The sequence below is a fragment of the Perna viridis genome, chromosome 1, assembly GCF_037379345.1.
Source record: "Perna viridis isolate PV_CMFRI_1.1 ecotype Kerala chromosome 1, ASM3737934v1, whole genome shotgun sequence".
Classification (NCBI taxonomy): domain Eukaryota; kingdom Metazoa; phylum Mollusca; class Bivalvia; order Mytilida; family Mytilidae; genus Perna; species Perna viridis.
In genome coordinates this window covers 23,233,369-23,252,904 of record NC_142445.1, presented here as the reverse complement: position 1 = coordinate 23,252,904, position 19,536 = coordinate 23,233,369, and the positions used below count along the sequence as shown (strand labels likewise).

The window sequence follows — 19,536 nt, the reverse complement described above, 5'->3', positions numbered from 1 at the left end:
TTTCAATGTACATTTGATATGTGTAGACCACTTTATGTTTGAAGTTGATCAATTTAAGTCATTGTCAGCATCATAAAATGAGTTTTCATATGTGTACCCCTATACATGGTCTAAAAGTGCATTGACCATGGCCGCATGTATAAAAACCCAATTTTTGGCCTTAAAACAGCTGGAACTTGAGTAAACTGAACTTCATTGCATCAAATACACATAATATGATGCAACCAATGTAAAAAATCACAAAAATATTGCATTAAAAAAAAAAAATGCACATTTTAGAGGGGCCTTATTTCCTTCGACCATTGGACATGCGAGTCATGCAATGTACCACTGATACTAAATTTGCTATAACTTATATATTTTTCAACTAATCATGATGAAACTTTGTACTTGAAGTCAAAAAAGGTTTATCTTGACATGAGTGCAGTTTTTATTCAAATTGAGCACATTTGTTGATCTAATAGGTACGAGAACACAATTAATTCCCCTTGGTTTTTGTTGTATACGAATATAGTTCCAACTTTGGTAGTAGGTACCTTCCACATTTTTTCATATTTTTACTGGAAACTTATTTGCTGAAGTTTTGCCTCTAATTGGTAGAAAATAGGTTAAAATTACTTGGGATTTTTTTTTCATTAATCAATTCTGACTAAAAGTTGTGATTTGGTTCAGTGGAAGAAGGTTAAAATTTAGGACTTTTAACTCAGTTCATTTGTCATGTTTACCCCATCTCCGAATTATATGTATTAATTTCAGAAAATGATGGTAAAATTTTCTACAATTGATATATAAAATCCTGTTTGTACATATCTTTAGGCCAGAGAAGTTTTATTCAGTTTGCACCGGTGGAATTTTTTTAATCTGCTCAAATGTGTATATTGAAATGCACTTGAAAATTAATTGCGGTCTCGTGCCCGCAGACATATTGTCTCATTCGGAACTTCTCTTGTATGTTAGTGACCTAAATTTTGAACTCTCTGATAAGACAAAACGTCGTAAAATGCCAGAAAAGGGACAAAAAGAGGAACCAGCTGTAACTAGATTTAGGGAATATTTACGCATTAAGTCAGTACATCCAACCCCTGATTACGGTAAGTTGTCTTGTCTACTTTCACTTTTATTTTAAATAATGATAAAGCTTTATGTCACAGGACGTACTAAGAGTAAGAGATTTCCTAACAATATTTTATAAAAGTATTAAATCTTTAAAAATCCTAAATAATATAAGTAAAAACATTTTTTAATCTGATATATTGACTTATAAAACTAGGCCTGTTCGCCTTGAATCATATTTGCCCTATTACCATTTGCCCTGACTTCATTAAATTAATTAAATTTAAGCATGTGATTTATTTTAGATGGATGCATTAAATGGCTCAAACAACAGGCAGAAGAAATTGGACTTCCATTCAATACTTATGAGGTTTAGTATAATTGTGTGTTAAAAGTTAAAAAATTTCATTTTGAATTGCTACAATATTTTTTGGAAAAATAAATTACACATTATGTTTACTGCATGATGATGCTATTCATGCTTTTCCTTAATTATGAATGGTACCATGAAAGTTCAATTTTTTGTTTGTAACATTATCATGTTTTTTTTTCGAATGGACCACATTGACAAAACTTCGAAGTTACTTGTACATGTAATTTATGTAATATGAGTACTTGCATCGCTATTTTCCAGTTTGTCATGTATTGGTAATGTATGAATATATCTTCACCTTATATGTAGGTGCACCCAGACAGAATTGTATGTGTAATGACATGGGAAGGAACCAATCCCAATCTTCAAACAGTAGTTCTCAACTCTCACACAGATGTTGTTCCTGTTTTTGAGGTGATTTAACAAGATCTCGTCATCCTATATATAAATTACCTGTATGTCATTTTTGTATGATGTGCATTCTGTGTTACATTTCAGAATTTAGGGTTGTTGGTGTGGCATACTTGTGTCCATATATGTACTAAAAACTATTTGCAATGTTCTTGTTTTTGATAATCATTTAGTTATTTGTCAAGGACTGCTCAAAACCAAAAGAGGTCAATAGTTGAGTATTGCACTTATTGTCAAATTAGAGATATGTCCCTTGAAAAAAGTGAAATTAATTACTTTTATATTCAAAAACATTTCTTAAAACATCTTGATAATTCAAGGACCAAACTAAATCCCTTAGAAAGGGCAAAATTGTGCAATGTTATGTACACTAAACTTGTATGAATTTTTTTAGTGGGTCATTAATTCATGAACATATCTGTGTAAGCAACACAATATTTGTACCAAAATTTAGCATGATATTCATGGTTTTGAATACATTTACATCTATACATTGGGCTATGAAGTGTGTCCCAGTATATAGGTAAATTATTTATGTATTGTCAGTTTTCAGTGGATGTTAATAGTTGAATGTTATCTATCAGTACTTCTGGGTCAGCAAAACCTCCTAAAAATGGTTTATTCACTTCTCCAACATTTTAATTTTTTCACACCTCAGACTAAAACAACAATCAATCAATGCAGGGGATTAAGGGGCCCTTTAAAGGGGTGGTTCAAGGTATTCATACATATAAATCATTTGATATTGCTTTTTTACAGTAGGTTTTTTACTTCATGAAATACTTTATTACTTTGTGTTTTACATTTTATTAACTAAATATCACAGTTATTGCATAAAACATTAGATAAAAAGAAAACAACATAATAATAATAAAAATATGAAACACTTTCTTAAATAAGCATAGCACAGAGTCTATTTAAATTAAAACAAATTATTAATGCCTTAGTTATATATACGAATACTAAATGATGCTTGATTTGCATAATATTGGACTGTCATCTATAGTTTTGGCAATCAGTGTTTCGGTATTCCTCATTGCTGACATGCAATCTTGAGTGTGTTGAAGAATCAGGTGTATGTCTGTTCCCTCTTTCAGGGAAGAAGGGAGAATACAAGTGGGTACATCATGTCATCAACTGTAGCATGTTAAACTGGGTAAAATGGTTTTGTGAAGTGTAGAAAGTTCCATCTCCATTAGTGAGGTCTTCAGAAACAAATTTGGCAAGGTTCTGTGTGGTATATAGTATAAGTATTTTCTGTGCATTGCCATCATCAATCTATAAGAAATCTTTCAGTTGCGAGTGTCTGACTCTGTCCATTTGCTGTCCAGTTAAATATCTGTGGTCGTTAGAGGATTTGTAGAATGAAGGCAGTTCCATTGGTGGATCCAGAGGAGGGAGTGCAGGGAGTTGACAATCCCCCTTTTTTATTGGGAGTTTTATCATTATCATGTGTAAAATTGACAAAAAGAATGGCAGATAATGTTCTAGCACCCCCCCTTGTTTTCTTAGGAACTTCGGCTGGCATCCTTTTTCAAAGTGTCTGGATCCGGCCCTGAGATTGGCTGTTATGTATTTGTGGTCTGGATTGATGCCAATGTAATCTGTTGAACATAGTTTGGCTATTTCTTCTATTTGTATAGTTGCTAGCTTTATATATAGGTATTGATGTGGTTTCCTTGGTGTTTCTTTTTTATTGATTTTATTTATTGGAGCTATGTTCAGTGTATTTTGATGTGGAGTCCCAAGTTATTTTTTGCTTCTGCTGTACAAAATGGAACAATACATTTTCTAATATCTTCTGTCACATTTCATTGTCTTAACCAGGTATTGAAGTCTGAATCTGCCAAACTTATTTGGTACATAGTTCACTGCAAACATTGCATTTACGATATTTCTGTTAAATTAACCTAAACTGACTGACTATAAGGCATCAGTGATCTGAGCCCAATTTGCCACTTGAGCTACTAACTGTGCAAGCTTTATTGTTTTCATATGTTATAAAATATTTATTGTGAAAATGGAAAAAAATAAATTATGTAACAAAAATATTACAAAAAGAGAAATATTTTGTTTCCTTTATCAATGATATTATTTAAAATATGTCATTCAACATTTTATATTGGAAAAGGTAAAGTACAGTTGTATTTTAAATATCCCTAAACTTAATTGAATGTTATTTTAGTCTTATTATTAAATGTTGGAGAAACGTGAACACACCTTAAAAATCAACCCTAAAAATATCAGTCGTTATATTCTGCCGATCTCCACTTAGCTACTAGAGATGACATTGACCAATAGAGAGTGCTGAATTTATTCAAGTTTTCTAAAATCAGATTATATTACAATAAAATGTCTAGCTTTGAACATTAACTCTGATGCATCTAATTCCTAGCTCTTATTTGACCTGAAATCCAGTTAAACAAAGCACTACTAAAAATAGAATAATGACATTAATATCAACCAATTTAAGACATTTTTATCAAGAAAACAACTTATGAAAACTCACATTAAACACAGTATACAATAAAGCCTGACTTAGCGACCTTGTTATGCAAAAATAACCTTATAAGTCTTATATAGAAGACCATGATTGAAATATTCCTATATAAAATTGACCTGTAAACAAAGACCACCTGTATTATGTGACCATGATTTTGCTCTCCCTGGGGTGTAACTTAAGACAGGTTTGACTGTAATATATAACATTCGAAACAGTAAATCCCGAAGTGCACTGTTTATTGATTTCTATGGGATTTAATATTACTTAATTATACCTAATTTTTCTTTTTTTTTTTTATTTTTTAATATTTTTTTTTTTCAGGAGCACTGGAAGTGTGATCCATGGGATGCTGTCAAAATGGAAAATGGGGATATTTATGGGAGGGGGACTCAGGTATATAGAATGAAATTATGGAACTTTGCATATTGAGATATTGTAACAATTTTTTTTTCTTCATGGAAATCACATTTTAATTTCAATAGAAGATACCATTATCTACTGTTCATCAAGGTATTAAAACAAAATCTCTGTAACAGATCATTCAATATACATACGCCAGTATATGATGAAAACAAAGATTATCTACAAATTGAAAGAAGTGTCAAATACTGAAAAGATTGCTTCCAAAATTTCTATAAATTAAAAAAGTATTCAGATGGATTTGTTCATGTGTTGGTAAGCTTACTAAAAGTGGTAAAGTACAAATCCAAATTTATTTTATTTTTTAGGACATGAAATCAAATGGTTGTTTGTAAGTAATTTTAACTATCTTTATACAGAAGAAATTGATGATGCTTTTGTAAATGCATATACCTTATTAATGTATAGTGTACATGTGTATTAAAATTTAAACAGTACTTTATTGGTTACAATGTCGATGTATCAAATGTAGTTGTTAGAAAACAGACAATAACTGTGCACTGTCTTGATATTAAACTAGTGTACATTAATGTGTTATGAGACTGTGTTGAGTACTTTCAGTTTTTAGGCAAATCAGTGCTCTGTTATTTTCTTTATACTACAACAAAATTTGAAATAAAGAACAACAAGAAAAAAAATTATGCCAGAAAAAATCATTTGAGTGAAAACAGGCTTCATCCTGGCAATTTTAAAAACAATGTACCAGTAATGTTTTTGACATCATTACAAAAAGTTATTCAGTCAGTGACCACATATAAATGTTAATATACGGTCAGTTTATTTTAACTGCTCAAATAGAATGGTTCCTGTATAAAAAATTTCTAAACTCAATATCACTGTCAAAAAAAGTTCAAATGAACACATAATAAGATGACAATGATTACCGATATCCTAATTTTTCAGTGAAATCAATTAATTTAATTTTGATATTTCACTGAGTAAAATAAAACATTCTACAAATGTATATTCCAATCTATATCCAGACTCATTGGTCTTGCTCTTCTATCTAGATGGGATAGCAAGGATGGGGTAACTCTGGATAGAGATTGTCTATTTTCACTGTCTGGTTTTCCAATATGTGTTATGGTTAGTACAATGTACAACTGAAGCAGTTTATAAAAAGTGTCAACTGCCCCAAATAAATCTGTATAACATGTTCAAAAATTAAAAACATTCCTTATAAATAATTTTTTAATGGATTCAAATTCTGATATTAAGAATTGGTTTGTAACCTTGTTGTTATCCTGTTTGGGATGATTTAAATGGCAAAGTGTGAACCGATCTACATTAATTATGTCATAGTACCAAACCACATGACTTGGTTTTTGCTCAAAGAAAACCAGGCAATTAGAAAGCTTCTTGCATGTTAAGTTGAATTATTCATAAATAACAAAAATAAAGAAAATCGTTGATTAAAAAAATTGGATAAATAGAATTATGGTGAAAAAAATTACCAATACCTGTACCACTAAACATTATAGTCCTTTTTCATATTTATTGAATGCAAGGCATATAAGTAGGTTTTCAAAAGGAACGTAACAGACCAACACACAACAACCTGATTGGTGGTCTCATTTTGGAAAGGAAGAAATGTTAAATTTTTTCTTTGAATTTTAAGTTATTTCCACTTCGGTAATGAATTCTAAAATGGTTTGAAAGAAGTATCCAAGTACTTTCCGCAACTCTTATAAATCAAACATTTGAATTTATAGTCTTCTGCTGTTCATTTTCCAATAGGACAGTAAACAGTCAGTTTGTAGAGTTCCTTCCCTTTGCTTAAAATATTTTAAGAACGAAGTTAATGTCGGGAATATAAAAAAGGACTATTTTATAATTTTAAGATACATGTAATGGCAAACTCTGAAGACCGGTAAGTATCCCAAAGTTGCTTTACTCAAATGAAGGAGTAATCAAGGGAACCAAGATTCTAGCAGATATCAAAAGAATGTAATCCAGTGACAAAGACCAGACATGAAAAACAGACAAACACAACAAAGAACATAAAGTAACTAAAATAATACATACAAAGTAACAAAAGTAAATGAGCAACTAAGACTCCACTGAAAACTGAGAGCATAGACCAGGTGCACCGGTAGGGTAAGCGCCCTCTGCTTTTCTAGAAACACCTGAAGGTTATTTAATTGTTATTTCAGATATTTAGAGGCTATCAGAAGAATGAAGGCAGAAGGGAAAAGACCAACTAGAACAGTATATATCACTTTTGTCCCAGGTAAGTACATATCAATAGTGGAGTTCAGGAATTTTAAAGCACTGGAATCTGTAAACAACAAAATTAGCAGTATTTATAGCAATGTATCTTTGGTAGTAACTGTTGACAATTCTTACTTTAGCTGTTACAAATCAACTTTATACAAACATGTGATAAAAGTGTCATCATTATGTATAAATCACAAATTAAAATAGATTGAAGTGATCATTGGATAAAATTCCTGTATCAACACATTAAGTAAATCCAAGTTATCTTAAGGTTCTCATACTCACTCTTTGAATAAGAATATAGTTAAGAGGAAAGGGGCTTTCTTGTAAAACAGTTTTCTTCATAAATTGTCAGTATGCAAGGTGTTTATGTATTTCTTCTACTTCAATTTAACAGATGAAGAAATTGGAGGTGAATTAGGAATGGAGAAGTTTGTGAAAACAGAGGAATTCAAGAAAATGAATGTAGCTTGTGCCATAGATGAAGGTATACGTCAGACATAGCTCTTAAAAAGTAAACTAACTTTATATGGATGCTCAGAATATCTTTTTAAAAATGTACAGAAGAAATCATCTTTGTTTTTTATTATATGCAGTCAGATTGATGTTAAACAACTTTGTTAAAATCAAAGTAAAAGGTAGGGTCTATGGTCTAAAAAATCAAAAATATACTTTTGTAATTGTGTTTAGTACTATTATTAAAAAAAAATCATGGAAAATGATGGTACTGTAATATATATTTTGCCATAATGTGGAATGATCTAGTCTGGTTAAGTTGTGTGCTTATTATTATCAGATGGAAAAAGCTATTAAAATGTAATTTCCAAAGTCAGTTATACAACAATATCATGTGCTGAGTAAAATTTTGATGCAGATGTAGTTTGAAAACTACAATAAAATTTCCAAGTTATGTATTATTGTCAGCATTTTCTACAAGCAGTACCAGTAAATTGGCTTCATCAGTATTCAAAATGTCCTTTGGTCTATTAGAATAACCCATTTTGAGATACTTAAGAGTTGAGATTAAAAAGAAGTTTGGATCACTATTTCTGATTCATATCATATATTTGGTCCAAACTAGATCTAAATGATACTATTCCTTTCACGATTTGATTTTTTCCAGGACTTGCCAATCCAACTGATGCCTTTACAATATTTTATGGTGAAAGAGCTCCTTGGTGTAAGTTGTTGATATTTGTTTATATGAATGCCTGTTGCTTTATATATTGAAAAAAAGTAATAAGTTGCTTTTAGTGCTTTATTTAATTATAAGAAAATATTTTTTTTTTATTGAGTTATTTTATATATACATTTGCCATGGAAGATAGTTTCACATTGCAGAACATTTTTTTTCACATAATTTATTTTTCAGGGGTCAGAGTTCATTGCCCAGGAAAACCAGGACATGGATCTAGATTTATTGAAGACAATGCTGCTGAAAAATTTGTGAGTTTTTTTTATGATGACCATTCCAGGTAATATCCATAGCACATATCAGTATAGATAATATTTGATAGCATAATATGACAGTTATGCCACATATCTTGACTGAAAATTTCGAAAATACATATAAGAAGTAGAAAATAAATGTTAATCACTTTTTTTTGGGGGGGGGGGCTGTAGAGAAAATAGGGGAATGGAGGAGTAGTATCCATTCCACATGTACCTGTGATCCAGGTATTGATGTTGACATGATGAGTGAAAGTTTTGAAGTTGGTTGAAATGCAATATACATGTACAATCTAGTCTGAGTTATGATGTTTCATACTTTTCAATGACTTGTTGGAAATATTGACTCTAGACTTTCATTAACACTCTCTAAGTTGTTTTTTTTTCTTACAATTTGTTTCCCCTTTATTAAAGTAACAGATTTATTTTTTTACCATATAACTAAGCATTTTCTATACATATATATTGTTTAATTGACATGAAAGGTAGCTTAGGATTTTTTTTTTATGTTTTTTTTTTTCAATTTTCTGTAGTAAAAATGTGTATTATTGTTTATATTTTTGGGTTTGTTTTTAAGTTCTGATGAATCTTTAGTAACATATTTTTGGGGATCTACTATTCTATTACAGATTCAAAGTTGATTAGGTCTTTTATTGCATGAGAAAAGAGTGCTATCTTTGTTACTTAAATCTGTACCACAAAATAGATAATCACATGTTTTCATTCAGGGAGCATGTTTAACCCATATATTTCTGTACATTCTCGACTTCAATTTTGTTTCAATTTTTGTTTCAGAGAAGAGTGATAAATAGTTTTTTAGAGTTTAGAGCTAAAGAGGAGAAAAAGTAAGTGAATATTTAAACCCCCTGAAAAGTTTGGACTATATAGCGATCCTCTTGTCTGTCTATCTTTAGCAAAATAGTTGCTGATGATAATTTATATACTGCTTCTCCTAATATTTTTAATTCTATTCAACATTGTGGTTGGACCTATTAAAATACAGGTCAGGTTTGGTTACTATGTCATCTATTAAGAAATACTGTTTCTTATATTTTTTTTAAATTAAAGAAATCCATTTTTAGATTGAAAGGCAATGCCTGTATTAAGCTTGGTGAAGTCACAACAGTGAATTTGACAAATGTTCAGGTAAGTATTGTATTCATGCCAGCTGTATGAGGTGTACCACAATCAAATTTAGTGGGACAATGAATGAAAAATGGGATTTAAACAAAAAACAGAGCTATTGGCATTCATTACCATATTTTTTTTTCTACTTTTAAGGTGAAAAAATATGAAAATTGTTTGCTATTGCATTGTTTTACAAATACTTCCCTCATGTTTAACATTTGTTGAGCTTAGTTTTCTTTTTAAGTAGCAGTCTTTATAAAAATCAGGCAAACTTTGTAAAATGTGATACACCTAAAACAGACTACATATTTTTATTCCTGTTATTAAGTTGTTTTTTAGGTCTACATGTTGAAACATATAATTATTCATTCCAATCTGTGTGCTCTTAGGAGATAATCCACATTGAAAATCCAATAGTTTCTATTGCATTTTAGTGTCATTTACAGAGTTATCTCCCTTAATTTTGAATTCTACAATACATTCTGTATAATGTTTATCTTCTATGAACAAGGGTTATGTGAAAAGTCATTTGTTACTTTATGTTTACTGTGACATTTTTTTTTAACAAAGTATAAAAAAAATAAAAGTATATAGGCTTTCCAACCATAAATCATATTTTGCTTGATTCTTATATGGAGTGCTACTTAACTAAAGATTTCAACTGAGTGTTAACTGGCAGGGTGAAAATCTCACTAACTTGAATATGCCAACTTTGTATGTAAATTATTTTGTTCTTCCTTCAGGGAGGATCAACACAACAATTCAACTTAGTACCTACAGAGCTTTGTGCTGGTATGTTTCTTATTGCTAACTATAAACTAAGTCAGCCGTATCTTAAATTCAAACAAGTATGATTACCTGTATTACACATATATCTGTGATACAATGTCAGAAATCACTGCTGCAATAAAAATGACGTACTGGACCTTACTACTATTTACTGTAAACCAGAATGTTTTCCTGCCTTTTTTTAAAGTTTCATATAATAATGTTGTTTGAAGGCAATATTAGCAACAGTTTTTATGGGTGCACAGCATTGTCACTTATATCCGTGGACATAAGAATTATCAATATATTTTTGCAATAAATCTAGACACCAGAAATTTGTATTTTCTTTTTATTCTATCAACCTTTGTTTACATAATATAAGTTTTATTTGTCTGAATGTTCTCTTTTTTTGCAAGCCATGACCTTTACAAATGTACACTTACATCACCATAAGTGGTGTGATATGTCACAAATTTTTGTGTTTATAAAAAGTTACAGGTACTGATGTATGGCGGTATGGAAGCCAACTTCCGATAGATTTAAAAATATATTACTAAAGATTTTACATATATTTTGGGCTTTTTCAGTGTTTTGAACAGTCTGAAATTTTCCATTAATTTTTATAACCAAATTCATCTCTCAGGTTAGGGTAGTAGGAGATTCCTCTAAATATCAAAATATGCAAGTGAGGATGTGATACAATGTAGTGCACTTTCATAGTTTGGAAGTCCACCAATTTAAGTGTTCAAAAAATATGAAACATTTTGAAATTTGTTATGTAAGGAACCATCAGATTGTCATTTCAAATTTTTCACAAGCATTATTTACAGGGAACTTACAGAGATGAATTCCATTGCTTGATAATATCCATTTGGAACCAGCTCGGTGGTCTAGGTGTAGCTTGCTTACGTCAAGTGCTGATTTCCCTGGGTTCTAAAACCCTCTGAGTCACACCTAAGACTTTAAAGTTAGTAGTCACTCTTTCTACTCCAACCTCACAGTATTCATGGGATTGAGTTAGCTCCGAGTCTGAACAATTTGTCCAGTTTGGGTTACATGCCTACCTGCGGTCTGATGCTTCTGTTAGCTACAATAATAAAGATCTGGCTCAGTATTTCAGACTAGTATAAACCAAAGTCTGTTTGTTTGGTCAGACATAAAATATCTGCACAGGACCGTAAACGACACGCAGGAAGTAAATCAATCATCGTCAATCAATATCTACTGATAGTACGAGTTAACTTAACTATTCTTTCTTTTTTAGGTTTTGATATCAGAATAACTCCTTCTGTTGACTTTAAAGAATTTGAAGAGAAAATTAAACAATGGTGTGCTGAGGCTGGGGATGATGTCTTTTATGAATTCAAACAGGTCAGTATGTTGCAAAGCAAATTGGTCAGAAGTCTGTTGATGGAGGTTGTGGAACAAGACTGATTTAAGAGTTCAAATAAAAATACCCAAGAAAATTTATTAACATACCTCTCACAGAGTTTGAGGAGTATATAGGAATCACCCTATCTGTCTGTCCATTCTTCTGTCTACATTTCCTGACAGCACAACTCATCTTAAACCTCACAAAGAATTTTGATAAAATTCTTTGGAAGGTTTAACATTACCAGTAATAGTAGATGTGCCTGAAGGAAAAGCATTACTTTCAGCTCTCACATGGAGATACTTGAACTTTAGAGTTCAATATTTAAGTAGCACTCCAGCTAAGAATCATGCAAATGTGATTCATGGGTTAAAAGCCTACATATTTTTATTTTTGATATTTTGTTTGAATTGCCATAGTAAACAGAAATAAACATTCAGTTTTTCATATAACCCGTGTTCTTATTAGATAAAAATTATATAGAATGCACTGTAGATTTCTAAATTAAGGGAGATAACTCTGTAAATGACACTCAAATACAATAGAATCTGTTGCATTTTCATTGTTGATTATCTCCTAAGAGCAGGTAGATTTGAATGAATAATTATACATTTAATCATATAGACCTATAAAGCAACTTAATAACAAAAATAAAAACATGTAGTCTTCTTTGAGGTGTATCACATTTTGCAGAATTTGCATGATTCTTACAAAGACTGCTACATTTAACTCTATTTGGAGCAGGGTTTTTCTCTTTGTGAACTTGCTTGCAGTAGTTTTAGTTATACTTGTATCAGTTTAGATACCAATATGTTTCAGCCTGTGTCTTGTCAGATTTAAGCTATCCAATATTATGTTTTTAGCTCCCCTGCTTATAAATCATTTGTACAGTAATTTTTTTCCCTATATTACATATATCTCACCTAATAATAATTGCAAAAATTACATTCAGTATGATTGTAATAAAAACGAAATTGTCACTGTATCAATGTTTATGTAAAGAACACTGGTATAGTAAATCTCCATTTTTGTGTTATTTCTCTAAAGCCAGTTCTTAGTGAGAAGAAATATAAAAATCCCTTTCCAAATTCAGCAACAAAAAATGTCTACCAAGATTTGTGTATAAGTATGTAGGTCAAAGTCATACAATCACTCCTTATAGTATATTTTACATTTTTCATATTAAAAAAGGGAGGTAAGCAATATGATTTACCATCCTTCAGCTCTATACAATTTATAAGTATTACGATATATAACAGTTTTACTTGTTTATATTTATGACATATTTCTGTTTGGTTGAATATAGTTATACTGCTCAAGACCAGGGGGTATTGTATGCTGTTGAGGTAATTACTTCTAGCAGTTGCTCTCTAATACTAAATGGGGTTCGTAAATGGAAGTTCTGTGCATGACACTTCAAGAAATAAAATGATGTCATCACGGAGCACTAAAAATGATTTTGGAGGAGTTTTGGTCATTTGCACTAAACATGGTGAATAAGGAGCTTCAAGACAAAAACCACAAGAAATGAAAGGCCCCAAAATGGATCACAAAAAAAAAAAAACACTTTACCACCCACTTTAATAATAACTAACTACTTGTAAAACTTATAACTGGAAGGTTTATGGTTTATTACATGCTGTTTTACAATTAGGTACCATATTTGTTTCTATCAAGTAATATTTTCTCATATTTTAATGCTTTCAATGTTTATTATACTAATGTTATACTGTTAGAAATCCCCCTTTGTAAATCTGTTTGTAACTCTTGTAAGCACATCTTATCCAAAAGTACTCAACAAATGTTGATGAAACTTTATTGAATGGTTTTTTTCTGGATGAGTTAAAGGGGAGCTCATTTAACCTAATGGTTTTGAATTATGTTCAATACTCATAGATCATAGTCTTTCTAAAAAAAAAATATAAACACTTAAAACTCAACAGGATTAAATGAAACTTTACAGAAAGGCAAAGTTCTCCCTAAGATTTTCAGATAGCATCCTGGTAACTCCTCAATTTCAGTATAACTTCTTGCATTTAAAAATTATAGCATCTTTTTTGTATTAGACTCTATGGTAAGTTCTTTTCAGGTAGCATCCTGGTAGAAAATATAGCATCAGGGCAATGTGATGCTTTATGGCCCAGTGGGGATCACTGAAGGTTTATGAAAGAATATGATATTTTGCACATCATTGCAAGAAGAAATAAACTAACTTACATGTTTATGGTATAATTTGAGCATTGGGTACCTTTTTCATAAGGTTCCTGATGGTATTTCAAATTTTCAATGCTAACAACTATTCATGTGTTTATTGCAAGATAAAATCTCTATAATTTTGATTTAATTGTTCTTGCAAAAATGTTTAAAGGGCAACTGATGGAAGGCAGGTATGAGATTTATTCACAAGAAATTGGTATTGTGAAATATTAGAATACATATACATGTATATGATTTTTTGTATTCTGTGCATATATGGTTGTGTTATTGTTTCTTTTTTCAGAAATGTGATATCCAGTCCTTGTCCTCCACTGACCCTTCTGAACCATGGTGGAATTGCTTTGAAACAACTTGTAAACAATTGTAAGTAGAAACTTACGGTCAATAAATGATTGAAATAAAATATAGATTGTTCTTATTTGGGATCACAAGTTTGGTTATTGTGAGCTCTCACTTTATGTTCTTAAAATGAAATAAATCATTGATGATGATGATTGGATTGTCTACCCCTGAAGTCAAACAAAGTTGCCTTTCATTGTTACTCCCTTTGTGGGCCATTGGTTCGGGAGTTTATAAAGTCAAGCTAACTGTATATATAGAGAAATTATCCAAGTTTAATCTACTAGTGGTTAGACTATTATGTTTTGTAATTACCCAGATGACAAATAATTATTATCAATATTGCATGTTGTATTTTAGGGGAATGAAGATAGAGACAGAGATTTTCCCAGCAGCTACAGACAGTAGATATTTTAGAGAGGTAACTTAAACTTACTCAGCTTCTAAATTATTCTTCATATGCTTCAGCAGTTAACTTAAAAAAGAACATAGGATATCCTGGTGGATTTGAGTGGTCCCTTATTTGCAGATAAGTGATAGGGCCCGAGGTACAACATAAGATTTGAGTGTGGTGGCCTATGGGATAAAAATTGGTCAGAATATCCCCAAATGCCTCATTGGTCTCTTGATAGCATGTTTACCTTGAGTAGGGAGGGTCGTGACTTCAATATCTGGCAGTCATACCAGAGGCTTTAAAATTTATCAGTCACGGCTTCTCTGCCAAGCATGAGTATATTGAAGATAAAGTGATAATTGGTTTGCTAGGAGTCAGAATAATTTGTCCATGTGGGATGGCATGCATACATGCAGGCTGTTACTGCTGTGAGCTAGCAAATTAAAAATCAGGCTCAAAACGTGGTCAGATCAATTGATTAAACATTCTCATCCTGAAATGCATGAAATACACATATACATGTATCTGCCTACAATCGATCAATCAGTTTACTTTCTTCTCATTTGTCCTTGACCTTTTTCAATTGTTAAAAAAAGGAATGTGCCTACTTACCATTACATGTACTCAAAACAAATGGTAACGGCTAATATATTGTAGAATTTTTTAAAGTTTAAATGTATGATAGTTTTTTTTCATATGAATTCTTTTATTTTCTGCTTTAGCTTGGAATACCAGCATTTGGATTTTCACCAATGAATAACACACCAATTTTACTTCATGATCACAATGAGTTCCTCAATGAAAATGTTTTCCTGAAAGGAATTGACATATTCTGTGAAATAATCCCAGCTCTTGCAAATATGAAGGTGGAAAAATAAATTCTGTGCAAAGTTTAGGAGAGGATGGAGAACCATTTTCCCCCACAACTAAAGCTTTTGAATTTTTTTTCAATTTTTTATGGTATATATTTTTACAGAAACAAATGTTGTATACTGATTAGTTTTTTATCACATTTCCTGAAGAGGAAAGTCCAATAATTTATTTATGACTTTTTCATAATCTTTTTGTTTTTGATTTTTTAAGAAAGAGTTTCAAATAATGAAAAAATACTTATGTTCATGATAGACTTCCTGACATTATTTTTCCAGAAAAACAATTACTTTTTTAAAGAACCAAAGTTAACAAAGAGAACTACATAATTCAAATGTATGAAAATAATTTCAGTGTATGTCTTTGAATACCGATGAAGGTGTCAAATCCCACAATTATTATAAAAATTTATATGATTCTTTTAATTATAGGGACACAGATTTTTCATATACTGGTAATGGGAATAAAAATATTTTTGAATTATAGAATCTGGTTGTAGAATCATTATTCATACAATAATCCAGAGGTACGTAGATTTTCATAGTTAATCAAAGATATTAAATACATGTATTCTGTATCAATTATTAAACGCTTCTGTTTTACCTTGATTAATTTATCAGATATATAGTTTTATATTATCATTTTTTATCCAGATATTGTACAGTAACTCATGATATATAAACTGAACTCCTCAGTTTGAATTTAAATTTAAGTGTAAGTATTTATAAGAATCAGGCAAAATGGGAAAAAAATCAGAAACATGCATGTCAAAACCCCACTGATCTGACAATATTAACTTTGTTCAAAGATGCATTCTATATTTGAAAAGGCCATTATTTTATCTCTGCATCATTGGATTTGCTCGTTAATTTTTCAATAGACTGTTAGAAAAATGAGGTTTTTGACAGAGTTATCTGCCCTTTAAATGGTCATTGACAGTGCATTTCAATGAAATTGTATTTCAATGCACCAACATGATATGCAAAATCTTGCTTTTTTTCCCTATGTTCTGATCGTGCAAATAGTCAAATTACACTATCAAAATATTGTGTTTTCATACCATGTTTCACCTACTGCCTGATTCTTACAGAGACTGACACTTAAATAATGCTTTTTTCTTACTTTTAGAAAAGAAACATTCTTTGTATGTTTGAAAGTACCATGTTATCAATGAGTTTGTGATATAAGGTGAAACCTCTCTAAAACAAATCTGTTTTGGACTTGAAATTTGATTTGGTTAAGTCAGGTATTTGGTTTACCAAGGTTAAAAATACATTTAAATTGATATTAAAGGACTTCAAAAGGTGTCTGGTTTAGACAGGTTTTGGATTTTGCAAGGTTCAGTTCAGACAAATTTCACTGTATTGGGATTTCTATGTTTGTCCATTTATCCATCAGTTTGTTAATTCCACTTTTGATAATGTTCAAAGAGTCCTGAAGTGCAGGTCAAGTTTGAATATGGTATTTTTCAACATTTTGTTCTTGATGGTTTCCATTTAAGCTTTGTATTACTGACACTCCTCTATTTTGTAATATTGGACATTTGACATTGTGATTACAAGTGATATTGCACAGCTGTCTGTTTGACCACATTTAATATATACCAGAGTATTTTTTTTAAAAATCAAGATTTCAAGTAAATTGTCTGTAAACACTTAAGAAATCTAAGGAAAAGTAAAAAAAACAGCTGTGATAGCAGTGACAGATCCAGGGGAGGGGGTGCAGGGTGTTAGCACCCAACTTTCTTATTGAAAAATTTGTCGTTTTCATATGTAAAATTGGCAAAAAATGGTAATAATGTCCTAGACCCCCCTTTTTCTGAGGAACCCAGGCTGGCATTATGGAATTAGAAACATTTGATGCACATGGATTCTTAAATTGGATTTCTTCACTAGTAAAAGACCATATGCAGTATTAGGATCGGTGGTTGACCCAGCGAATGGGGAACTCCAAATTATTATTTCACAATGTTTTTACTAACCAAATTAAAAGATATTTATATGTAATTATGATATTACCATATGTTTGATTTATTGCTCATTTTATTTCATAAATATTACTGCCAAGAAAATTTCTTTGTTGACATTTGTAATACACTGCTCAACCAAATATTTTCTAAACTTACAATGTGTTCTTTAAATGCATGTTATGTTTGCTTGAAGTATTATTTTAACATTTATTGTATGTTAGTTATGGCCATTTTTACTGTAAAATTTGTATTTGCTTGGGTATCTGTCATCATCTTTTCAACTTTCCTGAGTTATATATTGTAGTATAATTACCGGTAACACTGCTCATAATTAACACTGCTTATTAGGTTTACAATGGTAAACAGTCCAATATTTGTTCCTTTTAAATTATTTATTGTGATTATTTCTCATCTGGGCAAGTTAGGTTATTTTCCATAAATTTACTTGGTAATGTAACGTTGTTAACGTCAATCATTTTGCAGTCTGCAGTTCAAATATTTCCAAACTGAATAAGGCTTGGATGAAGGTTTAATTCTTAATGTTGACTTTAATTGATTAGAAATTAAAAAAATAAAGATTGATATTTTTTCTTTTTGACCAAGTTATACTTGCATAACCAACTTAGGGGCTTGTTCATAAAACATTTCGTGGTTCATGAAGCTTACACTGTCAAAAGAAACCTGGTCAAAATTAAAAATAACCCTTAAATGGGTAATAATTTCTGAATATAGCCATTCCAAATTTCTACCCTTAGATTTGTATAAAGGACATACCTGATGGTTTATTTATTTTTGCAGTATGATGGTTACAGAAAAAAGTAGTAAAATGATGAAACTTATTAAATGTTTGAATCACTGCTCAATTTGGTTTTCAAACAAACAAATATGGAATGCTATGTATTTTCTAAAGTATATGATGCAGCCTGAATTAAAATTACAAAGAATAGTATAGCCTTCTTATTTCTTCATTTTTTTGATAGCCTTATTAAACTATAGCAACAAATATTTTAATTATTTCCAATTTCATAGTGAATTTTATTGCAGAACATTTGGTTTGTAGGGAACAGTTCAAGGGAACTTAGGTTATAGTGGTTATCAAAAGAATGTAATCCAGGGACAAAGACCAGACATGGAAAACAGACATACACAACAAAGAACATAAAGTAACTAAAATCATACATACAAAGTAACAAAAGCAAATGAGCAACTCAGACTCCACTAAAAACTGGAAGCATGGACCAGGTGTATCGATAGGGTAAGCGTCCTCTGCTTTTCTAGAAACACCTGCCGAGTTGCTCATCATGTATACTTTGATTAACAAATCTACATATGCAGTGTTTAGTTGCACCTACTGTACCTTGTAAAAATAAAATGAGATGAAAATAACTAGATTGAAAGGTTGGTTTTAATGACCAGAGTAAGCACTTGAACATATTTTGTCAATTTTCAAAAAAAATTAAAGGATGAAGATCCATAAATAACAAATAACAACTAAAAAAACTGTGAGCATTGTTCACAAAATTGACAGCCCTATCTGCCTTTTTGGTAGCATTCAACCTTTGACCTCACAATTGTTTTGGATCAAAATCTAAAAAAGGGGTGCACAATGGGAATGTGTATAAATTTAATTTCATTCTGTGGTGTAGAAATACCAAATACCTGTAAATGAAATTTCAAGTCCATCGTCTTTCACAGTTTACTCCTCTGACTGGAGAGCATGGTAATATAGGTATAAAAGGGCAATCTGGCATATTCAGGGCAATTTCAAGGCACATTGACCATGCCAGGATCTATATTGACAACAAAGAGCGGAGTGCTTATTAAACCAACCAAAAAGGGTAGACATTCTCCTCGTCCTCCCTCCTCACCCCAAACGTCTGTAGGGATCACTTTCAACTTCTTGTAGGAGTTATTGTCCATTTTCTGAAGAAAAACACTGATTATTTTCATAATTGTTGGTGTATTTCAATGCACGATTCCTTGTTTGTTTTTTTTCTGTTATTTTAACAAATGGAGCAAACTGAGGAAAGGTTTCACCTTTAGAATTTTCCTT

At 30.9% G+C, this 19,536-nt stretch overlaps 1 protein-coding gene across 2 annotated transcripts; it reads left to right on the top strand.

The window, feature by feature from the left end:
- The first annotated feature begins 665 nt into the window (after nt 1–665).
- LOC148627841 (aminoacylase-1-like) lies at nt 666–18,429 on the top strand. 2 transcript variants are annotated; one of them, XM_088580160.1, is made up of 17 exons: nt 937–1,091; nt 1,359–1,423; nt 1,736–1,840; nt 4,662–4,733; nt 5,069–5,091; nt 6,914–6,990; nt 7,375–7,464; nt 8,101–8,157; nt 8,350–8,423; nt 9,222–9,271; nt 9,509–9,572; nt 10,298–10,346; nt 11,587–11,693; nt 14,195–14,274; nt 14,611–14,671; nt 15,367–15,604; nt 15,946–16,078. In XM_088580160.1, the coding sequence occupies exons 1-16, from the start codon at nt 1,001–1,003 to the stop codon at nt 15,520–15,522; spliced, it is 1,221 nt and encodes a 406-aa protein (XP_088436286.1). In that variant the 5' UTR covers nt 937–1,000; the 3' UTR covers nt 15,523–15,604; nt 15,946–16,078. The 2 variants fall into 2 exon arrangements, with proteins under 2 accessions (XP_088436279.1, XP_088436286.1); XM_088580153.1 differs by having other exon boundaries at nt 666–1,091; nt 15,367–18,429.
- The last annotated feature ends 1,107 nt before the right edge of the window (nt 18,430–19,536 follow it).